The sequence below is a fragment of the Mytilus californianus genome, unplaced genomic scaffold, assembly GCF_021869535.1.
Source record: "Mytilus californianus isolate M0D057914Y unplaced genomic scaffold, xbMytCali1.0.p SCAF_1, whole genome shotgun sequence".
NCBI classification, from domain to species: domain Eukaryota; kingdom Metazoa; phylum Mollusca; class Bivalvia; order Mytilida; family Mytilidae; genus Mytilus; species Mytilus californianus.
The window spans coordinates 33,710,394-33,727,915 of NW_026262581.1; the positions used below are offsets into that span (position 1 = coordinate 33,710,394).

At 32.8% G+C, this 17,522-nt stretch overlaps 1 protein-coding gene across 5 annotated transcripts in view; it reads left to right on the forward strand.

Moving 5' to 3' along the window:
• Positions 1-17,522, forward strand: part of LOC127719225 (uncharacterized) — a 29,753-nt gene extending 12,231 nt beyond the window's left edge. For 2 of the 5 annotated variants that reach the window (XM_052225265.1, XM_052225244.1), the window contains exons 2-4: positions 11,521-11,859; positions 12,520-12,630; positions 13,018-17,522. In XM_052225265.1, the coding sequence (XP_052081225.1) occupies positions 11,521-11,859; positions 12,520-12,630; positions 13,018-15,683 (3,116 nt within the window). In that variant the 3' untranslated portion in view covers positions 15,684-17,522. Of the gene's footprint in view, positions 1-9,882; positions 9,951-11,520; positions 11,860-12,519; positions 12,631-13,017 lie in introns of those variants that run through there. The other 3 variants (XM_052225272.1, XM_052225252.1, XM_052225259.1) reach the window with 2 other exon arrangements.

Here is a 17,522-nt window from a genome sequence, read left to right on the forward strand (position 1 = left end):
TTATTTTTCTCTATTCTTCATATTATAGCACACAATTATTTTCTATCCTTTATAGTATAGCACACCATTTTTTTCTACTCTTTATACCCCCTAAGGTGACTGGGGAATAGATATATGGTAACTCTTGGTCTTCTTCCGACCGGCAGTAAAACTCTTGTCAAAGTGGCGTCCGCTTGTTATCTTTAGGGGTGTACAAGTCGCAGCAGTGCATGTCAGGCATTGCGGTCATAAAACTTTCGAGCACGATTATCGTGCTCAGACTCAGAAATCAACAAATCAAATTATTGGATTTGGTGTTTCGAGCACAAATTTTGTACTCCGAGTACTGAGTTAAGTTTTATGACCGAGGGGTCAGAATGGGGACGTTAAATCCGATTCCTCGTGTAGAGTGTGCCACGCTCTCTGCACGCACAGAGAGGGGTCCGTAGGTGGCCTGTTGTAAGGCTAAATTTCTGCCCCTATCCAATATACCCTCATTCTCTAGTGGCAGTAATAATTTATCCGACCTGTATCCCGGACGGCCTCTATTACAGGACCTCCCTATTGTATTTCTTGTTAATTTCTTTTCGTCTTGAACATGCATGAAATATTTACCACTGGACGTTAAGCAAGCAACCAACTATCAATATATTCTTTATATTATAGCACACCAGTATTCTCTATTCTTCATATTATAGCCAACCATTATTCTCTATTCTTTATATTGTAGCACATCATTGTTCTCCATTCTTTATTTTTTTTGTCCTTTTTTTCTCTCCAGTCTTTATTTTTTTGTCCATTTTTCTTAATTTTTGCCGTTTATTCTCAAGTCAGTCAACTCCACCCAGTCTCTCCTGTATCTGTAAGTGCAGGTTTAATTTTTTCTGGATTTTTTTACTTTTATGACATTTGGTCGATCAGTATGGTCTGATGTAGTCTAGTATTGTTATGATTTATACTGTCCTGTTTTTATATCCTTTCAGAGTTCTTATACACTTACCTTACAAAAAAACACACATCAAGTTACTTCTATGTAAATGAAAATAACTGATACAAATACTAAGAATGCAACGTAAAGAAACATCCTTAACAGCTATTACTGGCAGGTCAGTGAGAACATACAATGAGCTAGCTCAATTTTCATTTACAAAAGAAATTGCAAACGACACAATAGTCTGAATGTTTCTTAGCTTTTACACCAATAATCTATATCGCCTAATCCTTTTGGGAAGAACAAATATAGGAACCAACCTTCACACAATACCACTGTGCCAGTGTTATCAGTGTCTATATAAATGAAGAACTTAACCAGAGTCATTCGTGTTACTCAATACTCTTTGAATGCATATGCGTATCATACACATGGAAAAGATGGAATGGGATGTATCCCACACTGCATGGTAACTTGTCAAACCAATAACTCAAAAGTGTATTCTACTTCTCCAATTATTTTAATATCCGGTATGTATTAGCACGCAAGAAAGGACAGTTTCACAAGAACAAAATCTTCTCCTGTGAACCTTTATATGAAAATAAGTAGATGTGGTATGATTGTTAACGAGACAACTATTGACCAGAGTTCAAATGACGTGAACATAAGCAAATATAGGTCACTGCCTGGCCTTCATTATTGAGAAAACCCCATACCGTATAGTCAGCTATAAAAGGGCCTTACATGGAAAATGTGATACAATTCAAACGAGAAAACTAACTGTTTCATTGTTTATAAGATTTTTTGTTTGTTAATACAAATCTTAATGCTCTGACATTTCTGACAACAATCTTTTTCTTGATTTTTGTTTTATAGTCTTATAGGTCTGTGGACCTTTTCTTGGCTTTGTGGTTGCTGTCGAAATAATGTATACCCAACATTCTTGGTACTGTGATTTATTTATACTGATTGGTACTTCAGTATTTCATAAATTTTTCTTTGAATCTTATTATAAAATTGAAGCACGATATAACGAATATCCTGAACATTATATCTTTTTAATTCTTGACATTTTTCACATCAAATCTGTTACCAGAAATGATCAGAAATCATCACTGGTTTGTCTCTACAAAAGAAAATAAATATCAAAACCATATTAATTTTTGGTCACCAGCAAGAAAAAAATATATTGTTTGAATAAAAATAACATCATAGAAATATATTGTATACATTATTTTTCAGGGGCCAGCTGAAGCAGGCCTCCGGGTGCGGGATTTTTTCGCTCCCTTTTCTAATCTATAGATTTTTTTAAAAAAATCGAATAAAGAACATTTTGTCCGTTTGGTATTTCCACCTCTTTTTTATAAAGCGCAAAAGCACTTCATACTAATAATGTGCGCAACATCAATGCTTTTACAATCCTATGAAATTACAAGAAAAATAAAAATTTAATTCTTATGATTAATAGATGATAAAAGGCCATATATCTGACCTGTCAGAAATGTTAAATGTGCCTGCTTTCCCATGAACATTGGATGTATGTATAAAATGGCATCTTATAGATACACTTTTTTCTGTTTTTCTTCTACTTATGGTTTTGGATTGCGTTCTCTCCTTTGAATGGCTACATTGAATCTCTCCTTCCCCCCCTTTTTTTTTACACCTATCAAGATGCAAACTCTCTAATATAGAAAGATGCAACAATCTTATCTTGGATGAAAGTCATATTTCGGCGTCATAAACCCTATTCATCAAATATGTATAAAGTTAAAGATACTACATATCAATCCCAGAATTTATTTATAGCAAACGACAGTTCGAGTGGTCACAGTCAAAACAAAATTTGCCATTTATTGTTATTATTAACTCGTTTGCATAGCACGGACATTATAACTACTCAATGTAATAGGTTGCATTGAAATTTTTGTTACAGTTTGTATTGTTATAACATCTTACCAGGGTTGGTTGTGCTGTTATTTTCCTTCGTGGTCATGGAAGCATGCATGCTGTCTGTGTGTTTTCCGTGACTTGTATAGCGTCACAGCAAAAAATTAAAAATAGCTTTAAACGATGTCATAATTATTTCGACTCAACCTATTCAATAACCAACTTCTTGGTTATTTGTCTTGGATATTATCAATTTAAACTAGGTAAAACGCCGATACTATTCCGACTGTCATAAATCACCATTTCTATTTCATTTATCATCCAAACTTTGAAAAATAAAGCGGCTGGATGATCGAGACTAGGTCTTTTGAGGATTAGCCTCAAATTTGTCAACACTGAGGTTCGAATCCCGCACGTGGCAGGTGCGCTCGACTCCAATCTTAAGGTTTAGGAAGCTACCATTTGATTTTTATGGGGGGGGGGGGGGGGGGGGGGGGGGCTAGGATGAAATTTGAAAAAAATAGGCAGGACAAGCATTTTGAGTTAAAAAAAAAAGGCAGGATGAGACACTTTGCAAAAAAAAAGGCAGGATAACAATTTATGTGAAAAAAAGTCAGGATAAACTAAAAAAAAAAAGGCAGGACCGAATAGAGTGAAAAATAAAAAGGCAGGACAGAGATTACAGCTAAAAAAAAATGCAGGACAAAATTTTTCATCCTAGCCCCCCATAAAAATCAAATGGTAGCTCCCTTATCATAACCTTTCAGCAAATATGGCGGTATTTACACCACAAATTTCATCATGAGTACAGACAAACCTGTGCACCTGGAAAAATTTTAGAGCATGGTTGAACCTAGATATATAAAATGTAAATGCATTTTAAGTTTAAGAATGTTTAAAACTTAACTGGGTTGTGCTATTCCTTTTTGTCATTCCTGCAGAAGGTGCCAAAATAAACTAAGTTGGGGAAAGAGTTATGGGAATCAGAATCTCACCTCATATAATACTAGACATCTCCAAATAATAGGTGATTTAAACTGTGTAATTGAGTGGACCGTATCAAATGAAACTCAGGTGTTAGTCTATTTTGCTATCTTTTGCAGACTGGTAAGTTTTTAATTTTCTAAAACATAAACTATATAACTTTTATATATCTAGGTCCAGCCAGGCCTTAAAACTTTCCTAGATGTATCGGTGTGTCTGTACTCCGAGTACATACGGCCATATTTTTCAATTCCTTTAGATGAACCTTGATTGACTAGGATTGTCAGTTTTCCTATGGAAAATCGGTGGCTCCCTCCGGGCACTCTGCTTCCTCCACCAAATCGAAATATTAAAATCTAAAATTTATAAAAAACGAAAGGGAGCTCACGTCAATAGATATAAACAATTTATCAAAGTTTCATGCAGATTGGTTAAAGCGTTTTTGAGTTATTGTCCGACATGTTGACGACGGACGGACGGACGGACAGACGAACGGACGGACGGACGGTATACCATAATACGTCTCGTAAACGGGCGTATAAAAAGGAACACAAGGGTAAAAAAAAAAGCAAGTGTTGTCTATCATCTAGATTGTAAAGATAAAGATAGAGAAAATCTGACGGGGCAGCAATGTTCAGATTGCTGAGTTCTACTTACTATTCATTTACATCGAAACTGTAAGACGACTTCTTATATGAGTCATTGGTCCAATGATAACGATTCCCCAATTTTCATCTAACTATAATAGATGGAGAGATTCACGGAAGGAAAAATTAAAAGAAAGACAAGATCTGCAAATACGTCGACATGTCTGAAATCTTTGGTCGACTCTTTAAAGGAGTTATTGCCCAAAAAATAGCATTTTTTTACCAAGCATTTGTGTTTTATCTCAATAAAGTACTTGGGATCCAAACTCGATTGAGAGAACATTTAATAGCAAAACTGGTCAACAGGAAAACATCTCAATTTTTCGAAATGCTCAAAATCGTCAGTCTATTCTTCATAAAAGTAAATGCCCTTTGATGGTGATTTTCACCGATTTTTGCATATAATGCAATACATTAAATGGATGAAGATAAACATGAAAAGCTGAAAGGAGCAGCGAGACAAGACCTACAAAATTATTGTTCAGCGTAGCCGATATTGTCAGTCGACTCCTGGAAGAAGTTGATGCCCTTAAATGATGATTTTGCCCATTATTGCATTGTTGACAAAAACTATGGTAATAAATAAAACCATAAGCAGCAAAACGGATAGGCAAGACAAGATCTATAAAGTAGTCACCATTGCCGAAATTGTCAGTCGACCTATAAGATTTGTTGTCCTTAAATGACGATTTTCATTTTCCTGTTTTGTTATGGAAAACTTCAGAAGACAAAGAGAAATTCACCAACAATTATCAGGTCTTCAAAGCGGAAATAGTTTTTTTTCTACATTTATAGCAGGTATTGCACTTGAGTTACTATCTTTACCCATTTTTTGTCGAGTTTGCGACATTTACGTTTTCATTCTCCCTATTATACCGATAAAAGAACTAAGTGTTTGACAGTAAACAAGTAGATACAGTTTGGGTTTAATGGTTGTTACACATCAATTAATTTGTAAAACCTTCATAGAGTTTGAGGAACTTTGTTAGAAGCTTTTTTTAAGATTAAGAGATAATGTCTGCAACAAAATTTTGAAAAATATTTTTCTCATTTTTCAGTTTTTTACAGATAGATGGACATATTTTTGTGTAGGTAACATTTACAGACAGTCTGTGATTAAATATATTTTTACATGATAAATTTGTAAACCTTTATGGATAGTTATGAAACTTGAACATAGCTAATCTTCAAGATTAAGTAATAGCATCAAAGACAAAACTTCTTTTTTACTGCTAAATGAACTCACTTTTCGCAATCAACCTTACACTTTACATTGACAGCACCAATCACAGGCCAGACACCTTTTTTTTTTTTTTTTTTTTTTTTTTTTTTTTTTTTTTTTTTGTATTTTAGCCAAAATTTTTAGTAGAAAGAGAAAACTGAAAACAGAAAAGAAAGTTAACAGAAACACGAGATCAACAAAAAAATATTTATTCATGATATTTTAATCTTCAGTGTTAGAAATGCACATAGGTTCAGGTGAGCGACATGACATGTACTCTTTATAACATTAACTTTGGCAGAAATATAGCTTTCAGAAGCATGGGACAACAAAAAGTTGAGAATGTCTTCTTTGATTTGATATTTAAATATGATTAACTGTTGAAGGCTAAGAGAAGAAAGAAATAAGTGAGGAACTTTATACCGAAGTATTGTTTTTTTTTTTTGTTTTTTTGAAAACTTATAAGTTTTTTACATTTGTCAGTTTGTTTACCTGGATTGCATCGGATTTTATTATTTCTTCCATGCTATCAGAATATCCTTTTTAGAACTTTTCTATCATGTTTGTGAATTCACAGTTGCAAATGCAAAACTGTATTCATTTAATCTCGTTTGGATTTTTACAATTCATCTTATGTTTCATAATTGAACTTTTTTACTATCACGTTTTTATAACCCTTGGCTTTCAAATATTCGGTTTTGTGCGTTCCTGAAGAATGTAAATTCAGCCAAGTGCTTCAGACGCAAGGAATGTATAACATGGTGTTTTCATTTCTTAAGTACATGACAATAATGTGCGTGTAATCAAATAAAAATGTAAATATACAATGTACAGTACTAAAATGAAATTAAGATATTAAAGTCATAAGATACTTTAATTGTGTTTTTTTTAAGTTGAATATGTTTTATATACCTGAATGTCTAAGATTTACTATAGAACAAGTGTACGTGGACTTTCTTGTAAAACAATCCTTTATGTTATCGAAATCTTCTAAAATATACTGTTATTGAATTGTTGTCTTCCCGTACGCGTATTCCCCAATAAATGTATGCGTATTTAGTGACCTTAAGTACGATACTTTTGGAACTTGGGTTACCGCGCATCGCAAGTGCGCGGGGAAAACCGTGATGAAAGAATTTAAAGAAAAACGTGCACTGGAAGGTAAATAGAAATAATTGATAATTATAGAGGCATCACCCTCTCAGCTATGTGTTATTTATAAATGACTGTTATCAATGAAACGATTTGTTTTTATATTATTTCTTCGACATTATATGCTGTATTTATGGAATATTATATTGTTGCTAATGATTAATTATTTTAAATTATTGTTCAATTTTGTCCCACATCTTTTATTGATTTTATAATGTTAACTATCTAAAAATGTGTCCCGAACAGGATAAATGTTTTCTGGTTAGAGAAAATAAATGATATGCAGAATAAGGCAATTTAACCCCATACAAAAATTCTACATTATATATAAATGTTCAAAATCTCAGCTGCGTCAAGTCCTGCACACAATTTGAGTTTCAGATCCTTTTAAATTATTAAATTTTACAGAATAAGCGAACATTTTAATGAATAGAGTAAATTAGGGCAAGGGAAATAATAGGTTTAAATACTTACATCTTGACCAACAAATATGTGAATCTATTTAAAAGACATGCAAAACATAATACATGTATACTTCTTCGTACATACCGTATATAATACGGAAGTCAACTATGACGCTCTTAAATAAAGGATGTTAAAAATAAATTCTAAATGTAAGCGGATTTTTCTTCTTTATTTCTTTAACTTGATTCAAACGTCTTTTTCACAATACCTATTTAATACAATGACTTATTCTCTGATGTTTTTATCAAGCAAGATTATATTTAAGGGGGAAGACTTTTATCAAATCTGGAAAAAAATGAATCCTTTACAAACTGTTTGTTAATTTGGAAAATTACATTGCAAGAAAATCATAAATCATTTGCAATTGAATATCATAATTCAAAGTTGTAACTCCGTCAGGCAAAGTTGACATTAGATGGTTGTGGTTGCTCTGATTAGGTGCATTTAGGTTTTGATATATAATATAGATTCTGCAATAAAGTGTTTGTGCTATTCAGTTGTTTTGGTCTCAAACATTATATATTATATGAGTATAATATTGAGGCGGATATAGTCAGGAGTAGAGAGCATGTGCCCGCTCTCTAGTATCTACCTCGCAAAAAAAAAATATCAAAGCATTGTTTGATAGTGGAGAAAGACAGAAATAAAAGAATAAGCAATTGTAAATCTTAAAATATCAGGCGCTTGAAGTGGACCCCCTTACTAGATTCTTTATTTTGACATAGTAAAACGTTATATTCTCTAACCTTATGACAACCAGATATCACTAAAAAAAATACTAGCAAAAATTACTTAATAGTCCAACAAAATTTTCTAATACCTGGGCATAAGCTTTTTATTCATAAGCTAATAAATATAATGCCAGGGACAACTTCCATATGAAAGCTAATACGCCAAATAAAACAATTTGACAAAAGTTTGATTTAGTTTAAATGAAGGATATGCTACAAAGATTACCTATACAATAACACACTATGTTTACATGTATATGTGTAACTTTAAACACTTCTTTTCTGTAAGGCGGAAGTAAAGTTGAAAGCTTGTAAATGATAATTAAAAAGGTAAAAAGGTGGCGTTGTTTTGTAAGTTTTCAGAAGGTAGTTTGAACTATAAAATAGAAATATAGTAATTTCCTATTGCTGTCAATCATTTTTCGTTTTATTTATAATTTAAAGTTTCTAACAGAAATAATAAAAAAACATTTTTTTTTAATTTCAGTATGAATGTTTTGTTGAAACTTGAAATTCAGTGTGCAAATGGTTTGTGAAAACATCTCTTAGAAAACATGTATATTCTTATTCAAAGTTTGACTATCGAGGCATTGATGAATGTTTAGTGTGTGAAAATTAAAACCCTAATTCGAACTTGTAATGTAAAATCTGTTTGGAGGATTTAATTAATATTAAAATCAAAATCTAGTGTAATACGAGTCTCTATTTCACTAATGATAGTCTTGTAGTCAAACTATTTTCTTTGAATAGTGCAGAAAAATGTTGAAAGAAAAATCTTTACGTATTGTTTCAATGATTTATGTCAATGTATCACAAATTTGTCAAATTGGTCAGATAAGTTTGCTCAGATAAATAGCAAAGAGAACATACATGAACGTGTAAAAGTAGTCCAGAGATGCATTTAACAGTCGCATAATACCGGTATAATAAACCAAAAGGGCAAAAACACTGGTACAAGTTATAATAATTGTGTCAGGAATTTCAACACCATAGCTTTTCCTTTTTTTGGAAATAACTTGGTCATGTCTACATACTATTAAGAAAACGTAGTATGATTGTCAATAAAACAACTCTCCATCAGGGACCAAAATTACTTACTTTTAGCATGTATAGGTCGCCAAATGGCTTTCGGCATGACAACAGTAAAATAATGCAAACTAAGTAAAACTAACGGCCTTATCTATGTACAAAACAATAAAATATACAGCAACAATGGACAATCTAGTGATTGCAGGTTTCTGACTGGGGTTAATTGGAAAGCAAAATATTGTATTATTTCTGTACAACGGGGTTTGTTTTCAGTCGTTTTCATGTGGAAATATTAAATATTTCTGGTTAGAGAAAATAACTTATATGCAGAGTACAGTAATTTTACGTGTACACAAATTCTACACTTCATAAATTGTTCAAAAAGTAAAATCACAAAAATACTGAATTCCGAGGAAACTCAAAAAGGAAAGTCCCTAATTAAATGGCAAAATCAAAAGCTCAAACACATCAAATTAATGGACAACAACTGTCATATTCCTGACCTGGTACAGGCATTTTCTTATGTAGAAAATGGTGGATTGAACCTGGTTTTATAGCTAGCTAAACCTCTCACTTGTATGACAGTCGCATCAAATTCCAAATTATATTGACAACGATGCGTGAACAAAACAAACAGACACAATAGGTAAAAATGTCAAAATTAGGGGTTCAATTTTCTCATCATCATCAATTCTTGCATAATTTGAAGTTCAGATATTCAAGAAAAAAAACGTAATAAAAGAAATGTAATGAATAGAGTAAATGAGAGCCAAGACAATAATGAGTTCAAGTACTTTTATCTTGACCCTCTCATATATGTAAAACAATCCATACACAACATTATACACTCCTACATATCGCATGTCATTCGGAAATCAACTATGACGCTCTTTAATGATGGATGTTAAAAATGGATTCAAAATGTAAGCTGACTTCTTTTTCTTTATACCTTCAAATAATTGCAAATGTCTTTTTCACAATACTAAACGAATACGATGACTTATTTTCTCAAGTTTTCATCTGGCAAGATACATTTTTAGGCGGTTGACTTTTACAAAATTATCACAACAAGGTTTATTTATCCTTTTAACACGGTTCCAGTCAATTAAAACTTTTCATGACAAGGACCCAAGAATTTGGTAAATTTTGACATAAATCATTTTAAATAATATCATAAGCTAAGTTACAATTCCCTCAAACAAAGTTGTCTTAAACGGGTGTGTTTGTCCTGTTATGTTCATTTTTATGTTGTTCTCTCCAATATTGTTTTTAATTGTTTGTTTGTTGGGGTTTTTGTTGGGTTTTTTGTTGTGTTTTTGTTGTTTTTAATTTTCTAATTTTTAATTTTTTTGCTTTTCAATCTTTTTGGACTCGAGCATTATATATCAGTATAATACTGGTGTTGATATAGTCGGGAGTCGAGGACATGCCCCTCTTCTGTTTCCCATAAAAAGAAAACCAAAGCATTGGCTGTAAGTGGAGAAAGATAAAAAGAAAAGAAAACTTCAAACAACATTAAAATATTGAAATGTCAGGGAATTCATGTGGGGTTCATCATTCGGGGACTCCTCACCAGATCCCTTACTGACATGATAATACATCACATTTTCTAATCTTATGCAAAACAGAAATCACTATCTAAAAGACTAAATTTTCGAATCCCCTGGCTATTGTTTTTGTTTTGTTTATATGCTTCAATGAACTGTCAGTGATAACTTCCATGACAAAGTTTATATAAGACATGAACAATTTGACAAAAGTTATATGTTTTTAAATGCTACATCTATTAAATATTCGATAACGCATTATGTTTACATGTATACGTGTTACTTAAAGCACTTCTTTTCAGACAGGCGGAAGTAAACACTTGTGATTGATGATTTAAATCCTTAAAATTGGCCTCGGTCTTTCCGTTGTCATAAGGAAATTGAAATTATAGAATAGAAAAACAAGAAATTCCTAGGAATTTCAATCCTTTCGCTTCGTTTAGAATTAAAACTTTGTTAAAAGAAAAAAAACTGATTTTCTTTCATGATTTTCATCAAATTTAACTCCTACAAACCTTATTTTTTCATGATTTTGATCAAATTTCAAGATGAGTATTCTGTGAATTTGAAATTCAGTTACCTTTGTGTTAAACGGTTCTAAAATTTTGTCATTTGAAATCCCTTAGAAAACATGATTTTTTTTCTTTAGTCGAACTTCGACTTTCTTGGTATGCTTGAATGTTTATTGTGTGAAAATTAACACCTAAATCTAACTTGTAATGTTTAAATCTGCAAGAGGTTATAATTGATTTCATTTTATAGTTTTATTTCTGAACAACGTGTTTTTAAATTTTACTTTACTCGTTTAAGCCTTGAAATAGTTTCTGTTCACAGTGATGCCACTTATACGATTTTACATGAAACTTTCCATTGCATTTTTCTCCTTTTATGGCCATCTTTATGGAGATTTGAAATAATAGCAAAGTTATATTTATATATATTCCAGATCTTGGAAAACTTTGTACGAAGATAGGTTTAGAATGGCAGCTGCTTGGGGTACATCTAGGTTTCAATACCGTCCAGATGGAACAGTTGCGTGCTGCGTACCCCTCGAGTATTTCACAATGTGTGTCTGTCATGTTAAGTCATTGGAAAATTGTCACAGAACAGCATAAAGTGAATTATACATTGGTATTGGCTAATTCATTAAGAGAAGTTGGAAGGGCAGATCTTGCAGATGATATTAATGGCTCTGTTCAACGGCTCTCTTGTGATTTGTCTGTAAAACAGAAAACCTGTTCTATATCAAGCACAGAAGGAGAGGACGAACTTGATGGATGTTCAGGTATAAACAATAAATCTATTTCTTATTATTTCTTTCCTGTTATTTTAAGTCTGAGTCACTTCTTCAACATGCGTCTTTTATTGAAATGCCAAATATCATTGAAGATCTCAACTATTGGTCTATTTAAATGTTTTTTCATTTGAATTGTGTCGACGATATTGATAACATCTAACAACATGTAAGAATAAATATCGTGTTAAACAATAAATAATTATTATATTCTTTTTAAATCTTGACAGCGCAAGAACAGTTATTCTCAAATGGTCTTTTATAAAATAAGGAGTAGTAAAAGTATGCAACTATAGGTCATAGTACGGCCTTCAACAATATTTGGGATACGGATCAGATGCAGTCCTTCAAGATATGATTTGAATGCTTCGGCAGACTTAACGCTGACCATTTCTTTATATGGGTGGTCAAGTCAACAATAGTCTTAAGTAATAATCAGTAGTAATTTTCTATTTTAAAATTTTGTATTTGTACCTTAATTAACATAGGTTAATCATTCCGCACAAAATTTGGGTCAACTTTGCCTGATTTCATTTAATAGTATTACACAAGAAGAACCAATTAAGTTTTCTCATCTACGAAATCTTATCATAACAAGCTCACAACACATCAAGCAACTTATTACACTAAACTTTTTTTTAATGTTTTTAGATAATAGTCGTCAACATATAATCCTAAATGATGACAGTAGAAGATATATAGATGAATTAAAAACTATAGTCTTTGAGAACAGGACTAGTGATCCATTGTACAGATACATAGGTAAGACCATTGAACTTAGGAGACGAATTCTTCCATTTTGTATGTACATTGCTTAATGAACAAAGTAGGTTAATCTTACACATAGTTATATTTGTACATTTGTAATATCATGGAAAATTGATGTTAAATAAATATCGGAAGCTATTGATTATACGGCTAATGTAATCTTAAACTTTTCTGATTATATGCCTTGTAGTTAAGATAGAATAAATCAATTTTTCATGTTGTCATTAGTATTTTTCAAAGTCTAAAACTGTTGTGTAAAAAGAATTTCTATTTCAAAATATAATATAGACTTCGAACTGTTGAAAATATAGCTGAGCAAGTTTTAATATATAAAAACATGTGTTTACATCCAATTCATATAATCTTGTAACACTTTTACAGAACAGACAAAGGTATATATGGAGCATAAAACTCAAAACATTGATTTATTTGTAAAAACAAAAGCATTTGAGAAAACAATGGAACGTTTGTTGATGAATGGCCTTGTTATTATTATTGGTAATGCCGGAGATGGAAAAACCACGCTCGCCGTCAATGTTCTAAATGATTTACGGAAAAAAGGATACACACCTCTAGTATTTTCTGACCCAAATTTACTTGAACAAGCAATAGATCCAAGTAGACAAATAGTATACTTCGTCGACGATGCATTTGGAACCCCAACATTAAACAAAAGGTTCATTGAAAGTTGGTCAAGGCTTTATGATAAAATTGACAGCATCGTGTCAAAACAAAAAATGTCATTAATTCTTACCTCAAGAAAAATGGTGGCTCAAAAAGCGAAAAATATGCTGCGTTCTTATGAACGTTACTTTCATTCACTTCTCGATATTACGGACGAGAGTTTATGTATGAATAAAGTCGAAAAGCGAATGTTAGTTGCCCGCCACTGCCAAGGTCATGGCCTTTTCCCAATGCAACTTGTAAAAGATCAGTCAGGATACACTCCCGGGTTTCCTTTGATTTGCAAATTATATACAAAAAACCATCGTTTGAGAAATAATCCAAATTTCTTTGAAAACCCGTTGTCGGTATTACAAAAAGACATTTCAGAACTTCTCGATTATGATATTCATGCATTTTGTATCTTGATTCTAATTGTTCTCCATGACGGCCGCCTTCCAGTTGAATATCTGGACGTTTTTGAAGACGATGGTATGGACGAAGAAAAATTGGACACTGTCGTTAAAGCATTTGGTATGAACAAAATGACAGCTTTGTCTCAAATGGAGAAATCGGTAGAGGCAATATTAGGGGTATATGTGGAAGAAATAGATGACTTGTATGTATTTTTACACGATTCATTTTTTGATGCCGTTTGTTTAGTTTTCGGACAAAAGCACCCGAAAGAAATACTAAGATTAGCGTCAGCTCACTTTATTGAGCAGCGTGTTAGGACGAAAAATTCAGTTTTATCAGAAAATAGTGATGAATTAGATGTTATCGTTTTGAAAAAATCGCATTTAAAGTTTCTGTCAAAACGGTGGATTACTGATATACAGACAGGACATATTAGAAATGTAATGAACAACCCGTCTATTCAAGACGATGCCATGTTATCGAACTTTATTGAAAGCATAGAGCGTTTGTCATCAGTTGAATTTGAAGGCTTTATCGAGAGCATGGACGGTCAACGATCCCTAGTCGAATTTATATTAGACGATGGTCATACAAAATTAGCTATGTATTTGCTTAAAAAAATGAAGGATACGAAAAACCTATTTTTTGAAATACCAACCAAAAGTCTACATTCAGCTATAAATAGGAGAGACGCTACACTAGTCAAGTTTTTGCTAGATTTTGGAATGGATACGAGTAGTATCACACGTCCATACAAACTAAACGGTGTGCATTGTGCAGCTCGATCAGGAGATGTTGAAATCTTACGTCTGATATTGGAAAAAACAAAAAATGGTGTCGTTAATAGAATAGACAATTTAGGCATGCAGCCAATACATTACGCATGTCAAAGTTCGAGTAATTCATGTGTAGAACTTCTTCTAAAAAATGGAAGTAGCGCTGATAATGCAGATTCTGCCGGAAAACAACCCATTCACTATGCATCCTACGCTGGTAGTATCACATGTGTAGATCGTCTCAACAAAGCCGGTGCGTGTTTAAATAAAAAAGACTGGATGGGACGGACGTCTCTTCATTTTGCTGCTATGAGTGATAATGTCGATCTTGTATGCTTTCTTCTAGAACATAGCTGCGATCCCAATACAATAGATAGTGATTTGTGTGCACCGTTATTTTATGCTTGTAAAAATGGACGCTGGAGAACAGTTAAAGCTTTAATTCAGAGTGGCGCTGACATTAATATTCGCGACAAGTATGATAAATTGCCTATACATGCAACTACAGAAGGGTGTCATTCTGATCATGAGGGTGCTAATTCCTGTTTGAAACTGCTGTTAGATTTGAATACCGACATCAATGCTGTAGATGACCAAGGCAAATCTGCTTTACATTACGCATGCGCTTGGTCATATGATCACAGATATGACAGTGTGCAAATGCTTGTCTCATCAGACGCTGATATTAATATAACAGATGGTTTTAAGATGACTCCGTTGTTGTATGCATGCAATAGTGGCAGTTTTAAGTGCGCGTCTCTTTTACTTCATTATGGCGCCAATCCAAACTGTGAGGGTACACGGCAAACTAAACCGATACACCTTGCATGTGCGGATGGTAACATTGAAATAGTCAAACTTCTGATTAGCAAGTCAGCCGATGTTAAATCAACAAACACCGATGGTCGCCAACCAATTCATTTTGCTAGTCAATATGGAAATAATGATGTAATTTGCTTTCTTGTTTGGAATGGAGCTAGCGTAAATGTTCAAGACAGTACGGGAAAGACTCCTCTACATTATGCATGCAAATGGGGACGAGAAAAATCGGTTAAACGTTTGATGAAACTCGATAGTAATCCACACGTCAAAGATTACGACGGATTTTATCCACAGGACTTAATTCCGCAGTGGATAAAAAGCTGTAAATTTATCAGACAATGCTTAAGTAGTACTTCCAATTCTTTGTAGCATCCGTTCGAAATACAGTAGGACGATCATATACAGGCAAACCTTGACTATATTATATGATTAACAGTTTGAGTTCCTGCTGTGAAGTGAGAAAATAATGCAAGATAAATAATTTTGCATGGTTGTGTCAAATATCTAAGCTTTTTTTTTATATAACTCCTTCTTTCCGACAACACCTTAACAATGATAACCCAATTCAAAAGACAAGGGGCGATAAGGGCCGTTTTTAGGCCCCACCACCAAATTTCAGTTAATTTGTCATGTTGTAACTGTGTACAACAACCCATCTGAAAATGGTTGCATTTTAGGTCTATCTCGTATATATAACTGTTCACTTGTTTCGGTTCTAATACATCATTGGCTTTCAAATATTTGGGTTTTGACGTTTCTGATGAAGGGTAAATCCAGAAAACGGCTTCGGGCTTGCCGTATGTGTATAGACAAATATTCACTTTTGAATAAACTTAAAGTATATGCCACATATATATTTGTTTCTCTAATTCATAGCCAATTTATCCTTTTTTCCGACCTGTTGATTATCTTTTATTTAATCAAAGTGTAGTTTGTTTGATCTCAGTTCTTCGTTGGCCGGCCAAAAATTCAATTATGACGTCAAATTTTCTTGCTTACCTCTAAATTTTCTATTGTGACGTCAGGAAAAGAGGCGACCATGTCTGAGGACGTTACAAAGATAAAATAGTCTGTTTGTAGATCATTGGAATAGAAGGGTTACGTTTGTCTGCATATCGTCTTAAAATCATAAGAGAAAGAGATTCTACCACCAAATTTCGTGCAATACTTCCACTGTGTAGTGCAATACGATATTTCTCCACTTTCGACATGTTTTTTTTATTTGAACCGCTCGGCGAGCCTCGCATTCTAAACTGTTTCGAGTGGAGAAATATCGTATCACACTCGATGCAGTGGTATAATCTATATAGAAACTTTAAGTACATTGCCATATATATACTATGCACAAACTATGGTGTAAAATTGAGAATGGAAATGGGGAATGTGTCAAAGAGACAACAACCCAACCATAGAGCAGACAACAGACGAAGGCCACCAATGGGTCTTCAATACAGCGAGAAACTCCCGCACCCGGAGGCGTCCTTCAGCTGGCCCCTAAACAAATATGTATACTAGTTCAGTGATAATGGACGTCATACTAAACTCCAAATTATAAACAAGAAACTAAGATTAAAATGATACAAGACTAACAAAGGCCAGAGGCTCCTGACTTAGGACAGGCGCAAAAATGCGGCGGGGTTAAACATGTAGTTCAGTTAGAGGAAATGTTTTACAATAAGATTCCGATAAAATTACAAAACTCCAGAAATCAGTTACCAACAAGAATCATACTTGGATGTAAATGATCAGTTCCATCAAATTTTATTTTTTCTTCTTCTTTAAAATGCTTATCATTTTCAGAAAGAAATTTAAAACTCTAAAAAATCTTTTCAAATTGTAAAAAAAAGACTTACGCCTAATTGTTTGTCAATACTTATAAAAAATAATATTCAATATACTTCAGTCTACGATCAGTCTCTATAACAATATACTTTTACCAAGACCAAATACTAATTCTAGTAAGAAACCTCTTCATTAATTATATAATCAAAGTCTGGAATGATTTACCATTCATCATTAAAAAATGGTTCTGAAATGTAAATTAATCAAGGAACATTGATAAAATATTTTCTTGGAAATATTATGTGAAAATGAACAAATCTAATCATCATATTACATTTTTTTTTGTTAGATTATGAAATGTGTCATTATTGTAGTTATTTGAATATATGAATGATGTATTTTGCAATAAAATGAGTACTGTATGAG